This window comes from Eucyclogobius newberryi, unplaced genomic scaffold (genome assembly GCF_026437365.1).
Source record: "Eucyclogobius newberryi isolate DKJ021-1_F unplaced genomic scaffold, fEucNew1.0.hap1 SCAF_19, whole genome shotgun sequence".
NCBI lineage: Eukaryota > Metazoa > Chordata > Actinopteri > Gobiiformes > Gobiidae > Eucyclogobius > Eucyclogobius newberryi.
This window is the reverse complement of record NW_027315823.1, coordinates 16,095,054-16,111,609: the sequence shown is the minus strand read 5'-3', so window position 1 is coordinate 16,111,609 and position 16,556 is coordinate 16,095,054. Positions and strand designations below refer to the sequence as shown.

Genomic DNA, 16,556 nt, shown 5'->3' with positions numbered 1-16,556 from the left:
TCTATTTCTATTGTAAATTCAGACAGTGAAAATGTGGTGACTGAAAGCGTCTGGAGAGAGAATAGTTTTAAATAAAATGTATTATTAATGACTGAATTTTTTTTACATTTTGATTAATAATGCAACTGTATTGAAAATGTAATTATTTATTTGTTTTAGAGTCTATGTAGTCCAGTTACTTTCACAATAATCAAACTACGACTACAATTATTGCTTCTTTTTAACTAAATTGTTCAGGTTTATTAAAAATGTCAACAAAATTTGTGATGTAATGTGCTTCAATTATGCATGTGATTTCATCTTTATAGCCATTTGATTGTTTCATCTAAATAGTGAAATATGAGCTCAGGCAACTCAAGGCAAGTTTGTTTGTAGAGCCCAATTCGTACAGAAGGCAATTCAAAGTGCTTCACACAACAGGAAAAAAACGTTTAAGACATAAAAGAGAAGAGTGCAAATCAAACCCTATATTATTAAGATTCAGATTCAGATTAAACCTTGGTGAGACTTTACCTTTCCATACATTTTCTTAACTGTCAAGGTTACAGCCTGCCTTCCTCTCCTTGCCTAACCATGGTGCTGACCTAGCTTCGAAACACAATCCACCAAGCACACTGCCATTTTCAGTCTTGCCCCACTCAGGGAATAACAAGAAGATATCAAAGGATCTCTGCACTGCAAATGAGCCACTCCAATCTTCCCCTCGCTCCTAATGATTTCTTAATCCATGCAGCATATTATAAATCACCAGCTTTAGCAGCACACTGGCTCGAATCTCATCATTAATAAGCTAACCCCCCGCTCACATCGGAGTGAATTGTCATATTCATCAAGCACAGCGGTGGTGGTGGCGGCGTTTGGCCTGCTGACTCTCTATACCTCATATCTAATGGCGAACACAGATAAGCGTTTTCAATTAGAAATGGATCCTCAATTAGGCACTAGCTCTTTGAAGCCAAGCGTTTGGTTGGATAACGCCTGATTGCTCACTTAGGTATGTCCAGAAAACTTTGGCAAATCAATGGCCATCAGCTCTATTGGAAAACACTTTGATTTCCACGGTGACAACAATGGGGGATTCGCATGGGAATTACGCCGCGGCAGACGTGGGACCATTGTGGACGGCTCAATGAAGCGTGAAAAGAGTTCTGCGCTTTGATGATGGCGATTTACCTGTATTGCGGAGGAGGGCTGCCTTCCGCCTGACATGTGACTGTGGCCTGGCGGTTCGGCGAGTTGATTGGTAAAATGAGGTCGCTCGGCTCGGTCGTCCATCTCGGCCCCTGAAAGATGACGTCCTCTGCACAGGCTGGAAGAGAAGAGGAAGAAATGTCTATAGTAGAACAAGGCGGACAAATGTGTCTCTTTGACCCAAAGGGGGAAATACTGGAGCGATGTAACAACAGCCCCAGCAACAAATGGACCAGCACTTTATCTTACTCAACAGTGGCATCTTTCTGGCACTCGGTTGATATTAGTTTTTCCACAAGTATATAGAGGCTGTCTTCAGAGCCGGCTGCTTCTACACCAGAAACACACACGCATCTATTTTATTCTCACTCTGTGTCTCTGTGACTTTGTCCAGAAAGATGTTCAGCACAGTACAGAATGGAAGTGCAAAAATAGAATAACATGTGTATAATATATGAAATCCTTCTTGAAATGCGTCTTGCTGAATTATTGGTTGATAATGAGTGGATTACAAGTTGATTAATCTAGTAATAGTAATACGGGTTTCACAATTATAACTATATTGGCTTGTCACTCAGTAAATACCAAGATAACACAATAAATAGATTACTCATTGTATGTATGCCATTTTATTTAAGTTGATTCTCCTCCTTTTTTTTTTTTTTTTTTTTTTTTAACTTAAAGTGCATATGACTAGGTTTTCATGTTTTTGTAATTATTTATGTGGTGGGGGCTGAACCTGTGATAAATATTCATCATAGTGTTACATCTGTCAAGCTGCAGTTTGTGAAGAAAACATTTCAAATTTAAGTTGAAAATGATGGACAGTAGTGCTGAGATCTAAAGCATAATCTCTCTGTCTTTGCATAAAATAAGCGGTATTTAATTGAAAATGTGGAGATTATTTACATGCAGCTGATACATTTTTCTGACAGTTGAAACAATGATTTAACAAAATAAAAGTGTTATCAGGTATTACTATTTTTCAAATCATAACTATTGTCTAATTTCTATGGATTTAGGCCCTCGTTCACAATATGGTTGCTAGGTAACAGTTGTGGAATTACTTCTACATGTCACATTTGCTGCTCATGTCCAACCAGGAAGTAAAACTATAAACTTCACCAAAACTGTCAAATTGGGAAAAAATAGGCAATTTTTTGTTGTTGTAAAATCTTAAAAATAATCATGTTCTGTACATTTTAAAGTGAATATAAATTGTGTTTTATTTTGCTATTTAGTTATTTTATCTTGTATTTTAATTTGGTGGCATGATCTTGCTTTAGAGTTACAGTATCAGCAACATGTGGTTTTAGGTTTTATTGTTAAATGCAATATTTACAATTTCAACAATGCATGTGAAAACGTATTATTGGGACTGGCCTAGCCAACAAGCATATAAACAAATGTGTTTAAAATAATTGAATTTAAAAGCATTAAAAGGAGAGTGGCACTCCTCAAATGCTGGTTTATTTTCTATCGTCATAATGTGAGTGACTCTTACTTTGAAAGGTCCATTATTATAGGCACGTTTACTGTGCACGGCTGCATTTTCAGGAGACACTTGAAACAGTGAGGGAAACACAACACTGACCGCGGTGGCACTTAAGCATGGTTATTTCAGCCTTCCACGCAAGTGTAATGCTTGACCTGTCAATTTAACTTCATGCTATATCATCATATTATGCAAGATTAATATTCACTCAAATGGCCCAGTGCAACGATGCTGAAAAATGAAAATGCTGAAAACATGATATTGCTATATTCCTTTGCAAATGGGCTGATATAATTTTACACATGTATCTCAAATATTGATTGACCTCAGACAGCCAAGGACCTTAATTAGTCTCAGATATTTGTGCAAGGAGGAGGATCACAATCTCTACAAGAACGGCAACCATTCAAATGTATTCTACTCACAGAAAAAGGAAAATAATATAAAAGAAATAGAGTAGAACAAACACAAACCTGGGATTTAATATGTAGTATCTTATCGTAACTATGTTTTCCTATAGCCTGAGATGCAAAGGCTATATGAAAGAATAGTTCTGATAAACACACTCGCCTCATGAGGAAATGCCTCAGTGGCATTGAAGGATGGGTCAAATGCAGAGGACTAAAAAGGCTAATCTCATCTAATCTAAGAACTGCTCTCCCATTGACATTAATTTGAGCATGCCTCATCTGTAACTATTAGTTTATTGTTGGCCTCATAGCATAACGGATGAGGCATTTTTAAAGGTTTTTGGGGGAAAAGAAACTGTTCACACTTTTCACAGAGATGAGTTACAGACAAGTGCTATTTGCCTGTAAACATCTTACTGATTGGCCGAGGATGGAGCCTTGTAATACCTTTAGAGGCAGTAGGGTTTGGAGAGCAGAGACAGAAACTATAATTTGGACCAAATGAAAAATGACATAAGCTGTTCTACTATGTAGCTGAAAATGTTGCACATTTATATGGAATTCAGTCCTTTTTTCTTCTATCCATTTGAAACATTGTGACATGGAACATAAGAACACACTCATCCGTTTAACAAGATGGAAAGAGAATTAAAGCCGCGAGCGGTATTTAATGGGCAGCCGGGCTTTGTTGTATGTCAAACGTGCAACTCCCCGTCAATGGTGCTGACGCGCCCTCAGTGCGGGCCGAGCTATGTTCTCTGCTCTTGCGCCCTCAGCTCATTCGAAAAACATGCTCCTGTGAGTCGGCGAGGCAAATTAAAACAACTCTGTGTGAAATGTGAGGCTCCTGCCTGGTGTAGAGGGAGAAAAACTTCTATTGAGTTTTTGCTCCAACCTTTGAGATTTAAATGTGCATAAGCGTCTACAGATTGTAAATATCAATGGGACTTTCCTGGTTAAAGACAGGTCAATAAATCAAAAAGCGTGATATAAACGAACCATATTTCCTGACTGCCAGGATCCTTTCATTGGCTCACCAAGTGGAATAGTTAATAACCCCGCCCCCTTTCCAGTCTCAATACCCCTTACCCCCTTTGTCTCCATCATAAACAGTTTAATGAATGCAGTAAAGAGTGCATTTCTATGACTTGTGCATCCATAATGCACTATCACAAACGCATAGCTTAAATTTAGTAGTAAAAATAAATAGTATAGTATATTTGACTTGACTTCTTATGTTGGTTTTTGACAATGATGCAATTGCCAACCATCTTAACCTCCCACATCTCTCATCTTCTCATGATTGCTCTCTTCTGTTATTGTCAAGTGTTTTGAAGGGTACAACCGCAATGCTGCAAATAGTAGTCCGTCATTTGTCTGTAAAACAAGCCGCCCTTCCAACAATTTGCTTGTCCGTGTGGAAGGTGAACCTGCTTGGATGGCGTTCCACTCAGTACAGGGATGTAAATTACTCATGAGTCACTTTGAATAACAATTGGGAGATTTACGATGCCATTTGAACGAGGCTTGGCAATTGTTTGAATAGTCTACGTTAGTTCCTGGTCCAATCACGGAGCAGGCACAACAAGGGCAGGCGAAGTAAAGTGGCAAGGAAACGGTGTTAAAATATGAGCTATTCCACACTCAGATAAGGATCAGAGCGGGATATACGATGGGATAGGGTGGGACTAGCAGCCGTCCCTGACAGCCATGACTGAATATGTAAGGGGAGGAGAGCTCTCAGGAGGACAGAGACACAATCAGTGCAACCTTTGTGGTCAACACGGCCGAGGATGAGGTTATTCACTGCTGCTCTGATTTAGTCGTGAAGATGTAGACTCTGGATTTTGTGGCAGGCTTACTGTGAATGAGATTCTATTATTAATCTCTAACCTACGGTACGTTAACAGCAAGAGTGTTTCTTATTTCATCACAGAGAAATGTTAATGTCCTTAGCAAACCAACCAATATTAATCTATTCATTTGCACAGAATAATAAAAAAAAAAAACATTCAGCAACTCATTTTTTGGAGGTTGTAGCCAAAGACATTTAGTTTGTCTGATTGTGTTGACTTAAATATCTTTTACAAAATGCTAAATGCTATTTAACCCCGATTTGATCTATTTTGACCTATATTTTTATTATTTAAAATGTATTTAAAATTCCAGAAACAGTTAAAAATGTTATGTCAGTTGAAGCCTTAGTTCACCACTCATTTAAGTTAAATAGAATTTGTAAAAAATGAAAAGAAAACGTTTTATAACGTTTATTTTTGACACATAAAATATCGGCTCTGCTATAGTCAACAAACTCAGTGGCCTCTTGTTCAACCTGTTCAGGTTTAGTAGCAGTTCCATGTTCTGTTTTCTCAAATGCTGGGCTCATATTTAACTTAAAATATACAGAACATGTTTAAATATAAAATAAATATATATATAGCATGTTAAATGTTGTTTGTCCAATTACACTTTGTCACAGAGAACGTTTGGCTTCTGGGCATGCGCAGATTTCATTTTGAGGCAAATCCCGCACCGACTATAATTATATACACAGCTACCAACACTGTTTTCAACCTCTAACCTCAGAACTATAAGACAATATAGAGTTTTGCACAACAGTAACTTTTTGCAAATGTATCATCATTGTAATTTGTATGTATCACAGTCTGTTCACCTAAAAATTGCACATTCTGATCCAGGTCCATGGACAAAAGACACAGAACACACAGTATGAAGACATTTTATAGTCAGACAAAAGACGGATTAAAAAGCACAATGCAAACACTTTTTTAGCGAAAACAGTGTCTGAACCAGGTTTAGATCAAGACTCAATTGTCCAAGTCTAAAACAGTGATATCAGATGCTAAAATGTATTGTTACATAGATGATGTGTGTAATATATTCTATTTGCAACATAAACCACACTCTCAAACAGAAACAGTGTGATGGTCCTTCAGGGCTCTAACTCTGTCTCACACACGTCTAAAAGCATTTACCAGGCTGTGTCTTGATGCTGGTGAGAAGTTTATAAATCAGATTATTTTGTTCACATTTTAACAAGAGTTTTGTTTGCAAAGTTAGATTCTTCAAACATTCTGAACTGTTTTACCACTGAAGTGAATAGTTTTGCAAAGTGTGCTATAGTTTTGCCAGATTTAGGAAACATTTCAGAAAATGTGCCAAAGCAATTGAAAAAAAGTGTAAACCTTGTTGTAAAACTGTTCAGGGCAGGTCTGATTTTGTCTGTTGGGATGTTTAAAATATTGATACTCGAGGTGGGAGAATATCACTATTGTTGTTTTAAAGATATGCAAAATTGGAATATTGACTATTAAAATGAGCTCAGAGACAAGAAACATCTAGTGTAATCTCCCAAACAAAAGTATTACGGGATCTTTTTGTAATTGGGTGTGTCATTTTGTGCAATACTCAAACTTCAACCAAGACATTACAGGGACATTTTAGCACATTCCTGATGCACTGTGAAATTATCGTCTGAATATCAATTGTCTATATTGCCCATGTGAGTAAAAATAAAATTGAAAATTATTTAAACATTATCTGTGCAAGCTTCCTAATAATTATAGCAGGACTTCCTATGTAGTAAAGTGTGATGGTAAAATCCATATTGTGCAGCTGATCTCTCTGTCAATGATAAAAAGTGTAGTCTTACACCAGAGGGTGCACATCCACGCCGACTACTTTGTATATGCATAACAGCATTAGGCAATTCATGCATGTCAATATCCATATCAGCATTCACTATGTATTAGGAGGAATTGTGTTAACACTGAACACTAAATTGGAATCAGATTTCTTACCTGCAAGGCATCCGGTGATTGATAGCAGAACAATTTGTTTCCATGGTAACATCATCTTTAGTTGCCAAGGGCTCATGGACTCTCCTCCGACTGCGTGCGAATGGAAGTCTCTCCCTCGAATTCAATCTAAATGGAAAGTAATTAAAATATGACATTTTGATCCAAAAACGACAATAATTTGACGACAGAAAACGTGATTAGGGTGCCAGGTGGACATAATTGGATGCTATTATTTGGGAGGCTACTATAAATGAAGCAAGAGTTGAGTGGAAACTGAGAAGTGGATGGAACAGACGTGCTGAAAACCTGGGGATACAATTCAGGGAACAGGGATATTTTCAGGTGGAACAGGAGAAGGAACAGCTGTAAAACCAGTGCGTCTGTTTGTCTAGCGCACTAACAAGCTCAAATATGCAGCTGAGAAGGAAACTATAGAACACAGTGGTGGAGCTCCGAAGGTACTCTTTTGTCTGCTACAGTGGGAGTGCGGACACATCCGTAGATTTTATATCATAGATTTTATGTTCAGTATGCTGGGGATGAGGTGTCACGGACTAGCCAGAAATGTACATCCCATTGTTACATTTATTTTTCATCACTGTGGATAGAAATGTGACTTTCTCCCACACAGTTTTCAGAGGAACCAGCTCTTGGTGTGGTTTTATGCAGGGATTTATTCAAAAGCATGTGAGAACAATTGGGAGAATGGTTTCTGTTTTTTTTTTTTTTTTTTTGAAAGTTGCTGTATCCCAATCACAATTCCATATCTGATGTACATCCATTATAAAATGGATAAAAACTGGATATACAACCCTTTGAATGGTAAAACATGCTCTATATGTCATTTATAGCGCTCGGGATGGAATTTAAAAAACTCAAAAGCAAATGTCCATAAGATAAGCAATATAAAATGCAAACAAAAGAGCTTTTCACATATAAGTATGAGGGATTGTAATGTCTGCTCTGCAAAAAACTAGAAACTGAAACAAGACAATGCTTTGCACCATCACGTTAGATATGTCGAAAGTTGTGTCCTCTGTAAATTTTATTGTAATGATTTTCAAAAATATAACTTTGTAAAACATGAATGCATAAGACAGCTCGTATTCAGTCAGGAAAACAACATTTCTTGCTTTTAAGCCGGCCTGTTTCTGTCCATGAATCTCAGCTTTCTCACAATCAGTCTCCTCTCAGCTTTATCCATTTATAACACTGTCTCTCTCAGTCGTCTTACGTTCACCCTATCCCCACTGCAGCAGAACTTTAGCTAATTCACCCTCTCAATCTCCTCATCATCACCAGTGCGTCTGGAGGATAGACCGACTTGAAGCTAAGTATAGTCCAGAGACAAGCTTTTTTTCCTTCTTTTTACGCTGTTTGTACGCCCTATTGCTTTTAAGAGGTAAATCAAATCATCTGCTGCTTCAGAAAGTTCACACTTGACTGTGATTGGTTTAATCCAGCTGTCATTCACTCAGAAAGTGACAAAGGCAAACAAATATGAGGAGTGGGTGAGAAAACGTGTCTGTCTTTGAACAGATGCATTAAAAAGATTAAATTGAAAAGAAAACTGGTGAATCACAATAATGATTTGACCAAAATAGCAGATTGTCACAGGGATGACCTCGCCCTAATGCATGGAAATATCTTAAAACCGGTGTTCAAAGTTTACTAAAATGATGTTTATGTAGACTAATTTCCTCTTCACAATTGCCTTTAACGTGAGAATATTATTTAGATGACCTTTTCAGCCTTAATGCAGTTAAGAGTATAACTCTGTAATGTGTGTTATTTAAAAGTATCACAATATGCATCTCTGTATTATGATTATAATTGCCACGAACTCTGTCACAATATACCAAACCATATAGATATTTTGAAAATAGCCCTATTTTCAAGCATTGTTCTTCTGACCTGTCATAGAATATTAAAAACACAAACACATACATTACACAGGTACAAAGTATAACTACATCGGTATACCGTGTATTTACTGAATTTATAAAACAAACATGCAATTTGATGTTCTTCAAATGCTTCAGACGCTCAAAGCAAACCTTTGAAAAATCCATTAAAAGTTTATCATAACTAATTGCTGTGGTAGTGAACGGGCTCTGACCTACATCACTATGAGAGGAAACTGATACAACGCTCAGGATTAAGTCTTCAACCCGGCCCCTTCATCCCACAATTCCACCCTGTTGTGCGGATTAACCCACGGCTATCTTTGGCATTCTTAAAACAGAGCTAAATACACGCACAGGAGGAATTCTTGACAGTACGTGGGAGGCAGTGGCATCGGGACGCTGAAACGAATCTGAATGTTATTGTGTAAGGCAGAACAAATCACTCCAGTCAGTACGCATTAGCACTGTAAACTATATCAGTGCTTCCCAGCCCAACTTGGACTCCTAGTTGTATAGAGTGTACCCAGAACTAGCTCAGATTTTATTTATTAACGATTCAAATATTTAGGCCTCTTGATAGTAGAAAAAATGTCATGTCTAATTTATTTAACGCTGGGGAGTTTTCAAACCATGAAAGGAGTAATATTCAAGTACTCACAAACCCAAGTATTCACATAAGGGCGGGTGCAACGTTTTAGAGCAGTTTTCTCAGAGTAAAGTAGTAACGCAGAGGACACTTTATTTTCCGGTTTGTAAATGATAAAATGTAATACAATTAGAAGCCGTCATGCAGTTATTTTATTTGTGTATTCATGTATTAAGTCAAAAACATGAGCACTTATGTCTAGGGACGTCACAATATCAAGTGTTTCGATGATTCGCGATTATTGAGACTGTGATTCAACAATAATGAAATCTTTAAAAATAAATTCATTCACATGGTCTGATAAATTACTTCTCTTCAAATTTGTCACTGGCTTAACTAAATAAGTGAGTAAAATTTGACAAAAAAACTGTCAGATAAAATAAAGCTCTTAACATTTAGGTCTATTTTTTTTATGAGCGATTGAACTAAAAAAGAATTATCGGTAATTTTGCTTCTAAAATTGTCACAATGATTATTTTTTGTTTCTTAATATTATATTGTAACTTAAATAATCATGTTTATTGATTAACCTAATAATCATGACATCCTTACATTATTAAAAAAAAAGAATAGTAGGCGCACAATTATATCACCTCTTTTTTACTCCCTGTGAAAAACCCATCCCATTTAGTGACATAATTTCAAATATTTCAAAAGTTGGACATTGCACGCATTCTTTAATATTGGTGGTGGGGTAGGAAGTTGGAGCTTTTTTGGGGGCAACAACTCAATTCCACACTTTCTTAGTACCCAAAACACATTTAAAAGTTGAAGAGCTATCACGCTGGGCTGCAGATCCCTGGCTAACACACAACATTATAGTAGAAAAATAATAGTTTCACTGTTTCATATGCTTCAGGGATGTACTTTTATATGCCATAGTTTCCTTCCGGGCTTCTTTTTCCTGGCGAGACGACCAGCGAGAATTTGCTGTGCCAAATGTAATGAGGCATCACGCTCTCACCTCCACCGTGGCTAATGGGAGTCGGCAGCTAAATGTGCCCCATGCTAAATGAGATAGCTTCTTGGTTAGCACCATGCGTTGTTTGGCATATAATTGATTGGAGATGTGGTTAAATGCATCCATTTCCCCTCTGAGGGCACAGTAATTGCAAAATCTAATACAAGCATGGACAGGAAAGCCAGGTGGAATCACATGGGTGTCCGCACATGCTCTTTCTGCAGATGGGAGAATGTTATCGAAACGGGACAGCGGTAGCACAATGATTATGCATTCAGAGGCGCGGGTCACGGTCAATTCTACTGTGTTATTGTCTTTATGGCAGCTATCTGCTCGTGTGTCTGTGAGAGGCGAAGAGACAGACACTTGGCCACTAAGGAATAACTAAATCTGAATGTGCAGATGCTCAGTGCCAGCAAATGTATTAACTATGCAAAACTTGTTGATCATCTGTAACTGTGGTCTGTTTCTGACAAAAGGAGCATGAACGTATTGCCAGTATTAATATCTTATAGTAACAAATCAGGGCCTCTTCTAGTCAGGAGTCAGTACTGTTCTGCTGGCTCTACAGCTTGAGTCGTGCTAAACAAAATAAAGGACTTTTTTCCATTCAAAAGAAATAACATTTTGTTTAAAGGGTTAAACTCTATGGCACCAGTCCTAATTTGTCATCTTTCTCAAACCCATGGATGGTTTGCAATTATTCAATAACAGGTGTGGGGTTTTTGGGGCTTGAAAAACATTAATTTGTATGTCACTTCTCCACAGATCTGACCTATAAATTGGCCTAGAGGCATCATCTGCTTGTCTCCATGGAAATATATAGTAAATAGATATCATGAATCATTTCAGGCAAAGTAATAACATCTCCATGGAGTTGGGTGCCATTCAGCCCGAAAAGTTACAGAGCACCTTTGGGATTAGTTAGTATTAAGCTTGGTGCACTGAATATTTAGTACATGACTTTCATTAATTCAATACAATGCAATCCATCCAAAGTGGATATTCATGTGCAATTTACTCCATTTACACTCATGGGCACAGCGTGGAGACGCTTCATATTGTAATGGAGGTACTGGCAATATTCCAAAGTCTGACACTGCACACAAATATGTTTTTGATAAAGCTCTAACATGGGAAGTGTTTGTGCTTGATTTAATTATTCTGCTTTATTTTCATGCTCCAGCCAAGCTTTTATTATTATTTAATGTCTTCAGATATTTTCGATTGCTGTGTGATTAGGCAGTAATAATATATGGAAAGTGAAGAGGTAATTCTTAGATGTCAATTTCAAGCAAATAAATATAATGTGTTAGTGTGTGATCAAAATGTGTTCTGTAATTGCCACATTGCACACCACTTGTGTACAGGTGTTGGGTTCATGAAATAGCAGCTCAAATGTCACATTTTCTCCTAGGAGTCTTTCATTTTTCAATATCAGTGAAAGAATAATAAAAACCTCCACTTCGCAGGAATGAGTGGCATGTCATGTTATACGGATAAGACTGAATAGATGTTGTATGTGGAAAATATGATGAACAGCAGGCTGCAGCATGATATGATCAATTTCAACAGCTTTTCATTCGAGCAGCTGATATCACAAAAGGCAGTCTTCATCATGTGTGTGCCCAGGAGAGGCAGGAGACGGTGATTAAACTGACATATTTTATTGCTCTCACCTCCAATAACACGGTCTGTGGGTTTGAAATAATCGTATTTGTCATTGTCCAGTCTTTATTAATTTTTTCACTGTAATGACATCAAAAATATATAAACCGTCACTACTAAAATGTGGGTAGCTTATCAATACATGACTTTTACTTTATTGTACACAAATATTATTAATCACAACATTTTTGAGGAGATTATGTTTTCCCAGGTTAAGGACAATGTATATGTATTAGTATAAGTATATCAGATTATCTTGCTTCCCTTACACAATACATTGAATAAAGAGTGTAGCTTCAGGCAGGGATAATAGCGGATAATTCCCTGCCGCATCTGATCCGTGCTTTTTTCCACCAATCATCAGAGCAAAGGCCTAGAAAAAAAAAAACACTCCTGTGCATCTCTGCATCCCTAATACGGGCAAAAGAATAAGTGCACTTAAAGGAATAGGGGGCAGAGAGTCTCCAACATCTAGAGACGCCAACATCCCAGACGCACGCTTGGAGGTCAGACACTTTTCACACTATTCAGTCCATTTCTCCAGCGAGGGCAAATACCTATACACACAATAATTGCCACAATGATTCAAGGCAACACGCAGACTCATCCAAGCTCATCCAGTGCCTGTTTTATAACGTTCCTCCCCACTTCAAAGACACCTCACCTCTCATTTGGCCACCGCTTGTTTCCTTCAAATATGTGAAAGGAGCCTATAAATAAACATGAGAAGAAGAGATAGAGACAATCCCAACTGACTGCCTGGTGCTGCTTTGAAGATGGTGCATTTTTTTTATTTTTTATTTGTTCAATGTCTCTAAAGAGTCTAGGATAAATATGCAAATACTAATTTAGCTGGCTTCAGAATTTAATTAGACTAAACTTTGCAAACTTCTTTTCTCTATCTTTCTCCCTCTGTTCCATTGCGCAGATCGGCACCATATGGAGTTAGACCCAGATGAGAGGGAAATGAGCCCCAACAGGAGAAATCCCACAAGACCATATCTAAAGCTTTTGTGGAATCGCAGTCATCAGTCGCAGCAGCGGCATCAGTAGCTGGCAAGACTGCGTGTGAGCTCCATGATCTTTTCAACAAGGGCCATGGACAAAATACGCGCATCCTCTGCACAGGCCGGCGCACAATTAGGCACCGCGCAAATGAACGAGGAACTTTGCGCAATTTTGGTTGGTACAAAAGAAACAGATTGAGCCACAAAACCAATGGTAATTAAGATGGACTTGCTCCTATTTCATGGGTTATATTAATGAAATGTGCACACGCAGTTGCGATCTCCGCATGGGGCAGCGCAAAGGCTGTTCCCGCAATTTAGTGAATTATTATCAGATAAAAGGGACAAGGTTATGGGTGCAGTGTAATTAATAAATATGCCCCCGTGGGTGAAACGAAAGTGTGGCTGTACATAAAGACTGGGATGAATGTATCAAAAGTATAGTTGGTTTTAGGACACTTACTTGTTTTATTCAGTTTTTTCCTCTTCATGAAACTGCCTTGAGTATAATCCGACTATGTATGAGACGTGTTGCCGCTGCACCTAATGTCCAGAAACCATGGCCAGTGCCACGAGGGAAAGGTTAGCGTGATCCACTTCTTTCTTCACTAAATGCTCACTGTTTTTCTCCGTGAATCTTTGGCAGAGTCGGGCCGGAGTAAAGAAATAAGAAACGCTCGGTGAATAAATCCCACGATCGCGCAGCAGGCGGGAGACGGCGATCCTCCACCACGACCTCGTCCCTTTTGTACACTCCAACGAGCGATGCAGAAGAAAGATAAGGAGGGGATGTGGGAGACGAGCGGGAGAGAGAGGAGAGTCACATAGCGTGCATCCCTCTCCGGCGGCGGTGCTCGCTTTGTGCGCTGCGGAATGAGAGAGAGCGGAGCGACGCGGCAGAGGCGGCCGCTGCTGACGCGTGAGCGCACTGTGTAATGCGCCACCAGCCTATGAGCACCTGCCGACGCGCCGCACACTCACTACACTGTTCACCCGGCCATTCAGAGCCACAGAGGAAATATTCAGAGAAGGTTTAGGGTCTATTTCGGTAAAAAAAAAAAAAAAAAAAAAACACAAACAGCATGAAATGGGCAGCGGTAGACTCACGGGAGGGTGTTCTTATTGAGGTGTTGTCTGTGCTTTTGTTGTGTTGTGCAGTGTGGTTCTGAGGCTTTTGGCAAATGTTCTGAGAAAAGAGTATCGAGACTACTTTGCTGAATCTTTTTTTCCATACTGTTCTTGAAGTAAATCTCAAATAAACCTCAAATGGGAAATAAAAATCACTGTGAGAAAAACATGTTTTGCAGGAAACGTGTTGCATTTGTAGGTTAGGTTACAAGGCAGTGCTTTAAATAATCTCTCTCTCTCTCTCTCTCTCTCTCTCGCGCGCGCTCTCTCTCTGCTGGAAAATAATGTAATTTATGTTAGTGCACAATATTCTTTTCCAGCCGAACTATCACCAACATAGAAGAGTTTTGAAACCACTATATTATTCTGTACTTGGAGACATAAGATGTTTTACTGTGGGCTGGTAAAAGTAATAGACAACACCATTTAGAATGTTTTTGTATACAACAGCAATTGTAAGTCACGGTAGACTTCCTGGCTTGGTTCACCACTCAATGCTCTCCAGATGCACTGTACTTTATACCTTGTCCATCAGGTTTAACTTTAAGATTTAAAAAATAATTCCGCATTGGCAGCTTCAATACCATCAGTAAACTAAACATTTGCCTAAACAATAGATGGTGCTCAGGAGCAGCTCCCTGTGCCACCCTGTAGGTCTTTAGTATGGCTTTAGGTACGTCATGCCCACACCAGGCTCTGGAATGAAAGATGTCCCCCTCTATTTGAGGACAAGTAGCTCTGATGGCCTTTTTAAAAAGGCACACAGACTTTTCTTGGCTGAAGGTTGCATTTGCAATGACAAAGAACTGTTTGAGTGTCTTGGTGTGTCCTTTGCTGCAGAACAGAAACCTGATGCAAAATATGTCGGTGTAATCCCTCATTCGTCCAGGCGTGTTCCATAGTAGAAAAAGCTTCAGTTGTAGTCATCTGGACTCAGTTTGAAAAAATAGACGTTTCGACTCTCATCCAAGAGTCATTGTCAATAACAGAATTTAGGTCGAGAACTCCGATATTAATACTGTTCTGTGGTAAGACCCGCCCATTGGGAGGAGCCTTCCTGAAGTAGAAAGAGTTGTTTGTTTCAACAGAAACTCCCCCTTGTATCTACCGAGCTAGCCTATTCAGAATCTTAATGGGCTATTAGAATCCTCTTTGTCTTTGTGAGACCCTGGCTCAACCACCCTGAGTACCTGATTAGCATCTGAATGTCCTTGTCCTGGTCCTCTACCTTTCCAGGGGTTCAGAATCCCATTATAAATAACAGGAAGATGAAACCTAAGCCCTCCATTTCTGTTTAAAGAAGGTCTTTCTTTTTTAACAAAAATAGCTTCCTTGACTCCTCTTTCAAACCATCTTTTCTCCCTGCTTAAAACCTTCACCTCACCGTCTTCAAACGAGTGATTAGAGGCTTCAAGATGGAGATGCACGGCGCTCTGAGGTCCTGAACTAGTATTTCTTCTGTGCTGATAAAGCCTCTTGTGTAGAGGCTGTTTCGTCTCACCTATGTAACGTTCTTTACAACTTTCTTCACTGCATTGGATCGAGTCCAGATGACTACAACTGAAGCTTTTTCTACTACTGATGCAAAATAGATTTTAACTGACGGCCTTATTATTATTTTGTCACATTGTTAAAAAAAATAAAAATATGAAATGCATATGTTGACACTAAAATGTTATCAGGGGGGCCACTGTCACTTTTTGTTCTAAGTAGATAGATTTAGTTGAAAACTGATATATACTGCTATATATTTGCTTTCAAGTTAAGGGAAGCCTTGAAAGAGCATTGTACTGTGAAGGAAAGAAATAAAAAATGGATGAGACAATGGCATGGAAGACATTTGACAGCCCTGTGTTTCACCAACCGTCACTCATCACGCTAAATAAATCTGCCTATCTCCTCATGTGTAATTGGTGTTGGTTTTATCAAGAGATATGCAAATTCAATGTTTGTGGGCACAGGAGAAGGGCTTTTTTTGGAATGACTGATAGAACATACAGATGGGGTGAAACTTTATTAATTAAGGCCATGCAGGTTCCTATGGGGCGAGTTGTGTGGACTAAAATGACAGATGAAGGTCAGTGGAGATATGAGCTTATCATGCACAGGGCCACTGAAGATGACGGGCTGCAGTAGCTACAACTGACGCAGTCAAATGAGGAGAGATGCAGTTTTGCATCCACATCACCTCAGGTCTCTTCAATTGAGTGTTATGCGCACCACAAACAAGCAATTTGTTGAAAGGGGGCATAGTATTCTGACTTAATTCTATGCTGTACACACTAACCTTTTTGAGCTAGCCTTGATATAATACAAAAGTAA

The 16,556-nt window shown here is 38.7% G+C and overlaps 1 protein-coding gene across 1 annotated transcript in view; it reads right to left on the bottom strand.

The window, feature by feature from the left end:
* cntn3b (contactin 3b) overlaps window positions 1–13,749 on the bottom strand; it is a 68,718-nt gene extending 54,969 nt beyond the window's left edge. The window contains exons 1-3 of the mRNA XM_072451893.1: window positions 13,570–13,749; window positions 6,918–7,043; window positions 1,174–1,309 (exon numbers count right to left, since the gene is read on the bottom strand). Coding sequence (XP_072307994.1) covers window positions 1,174–1,309; window positions 6,918–6,993 — 212 coding nt within the window. The 5' untranslated portion in view covers window positions 6,994–7,043; window positions 13,570–13,749. The remainder of the gene's footprint in view (window positions 1–1,173; window positions 1,310–6,917; window positions 7,044–13,569) is intronic.
* Between the last annotated feature and the right edge of the window lie 2,807 nt (window positions 13,750–16,556).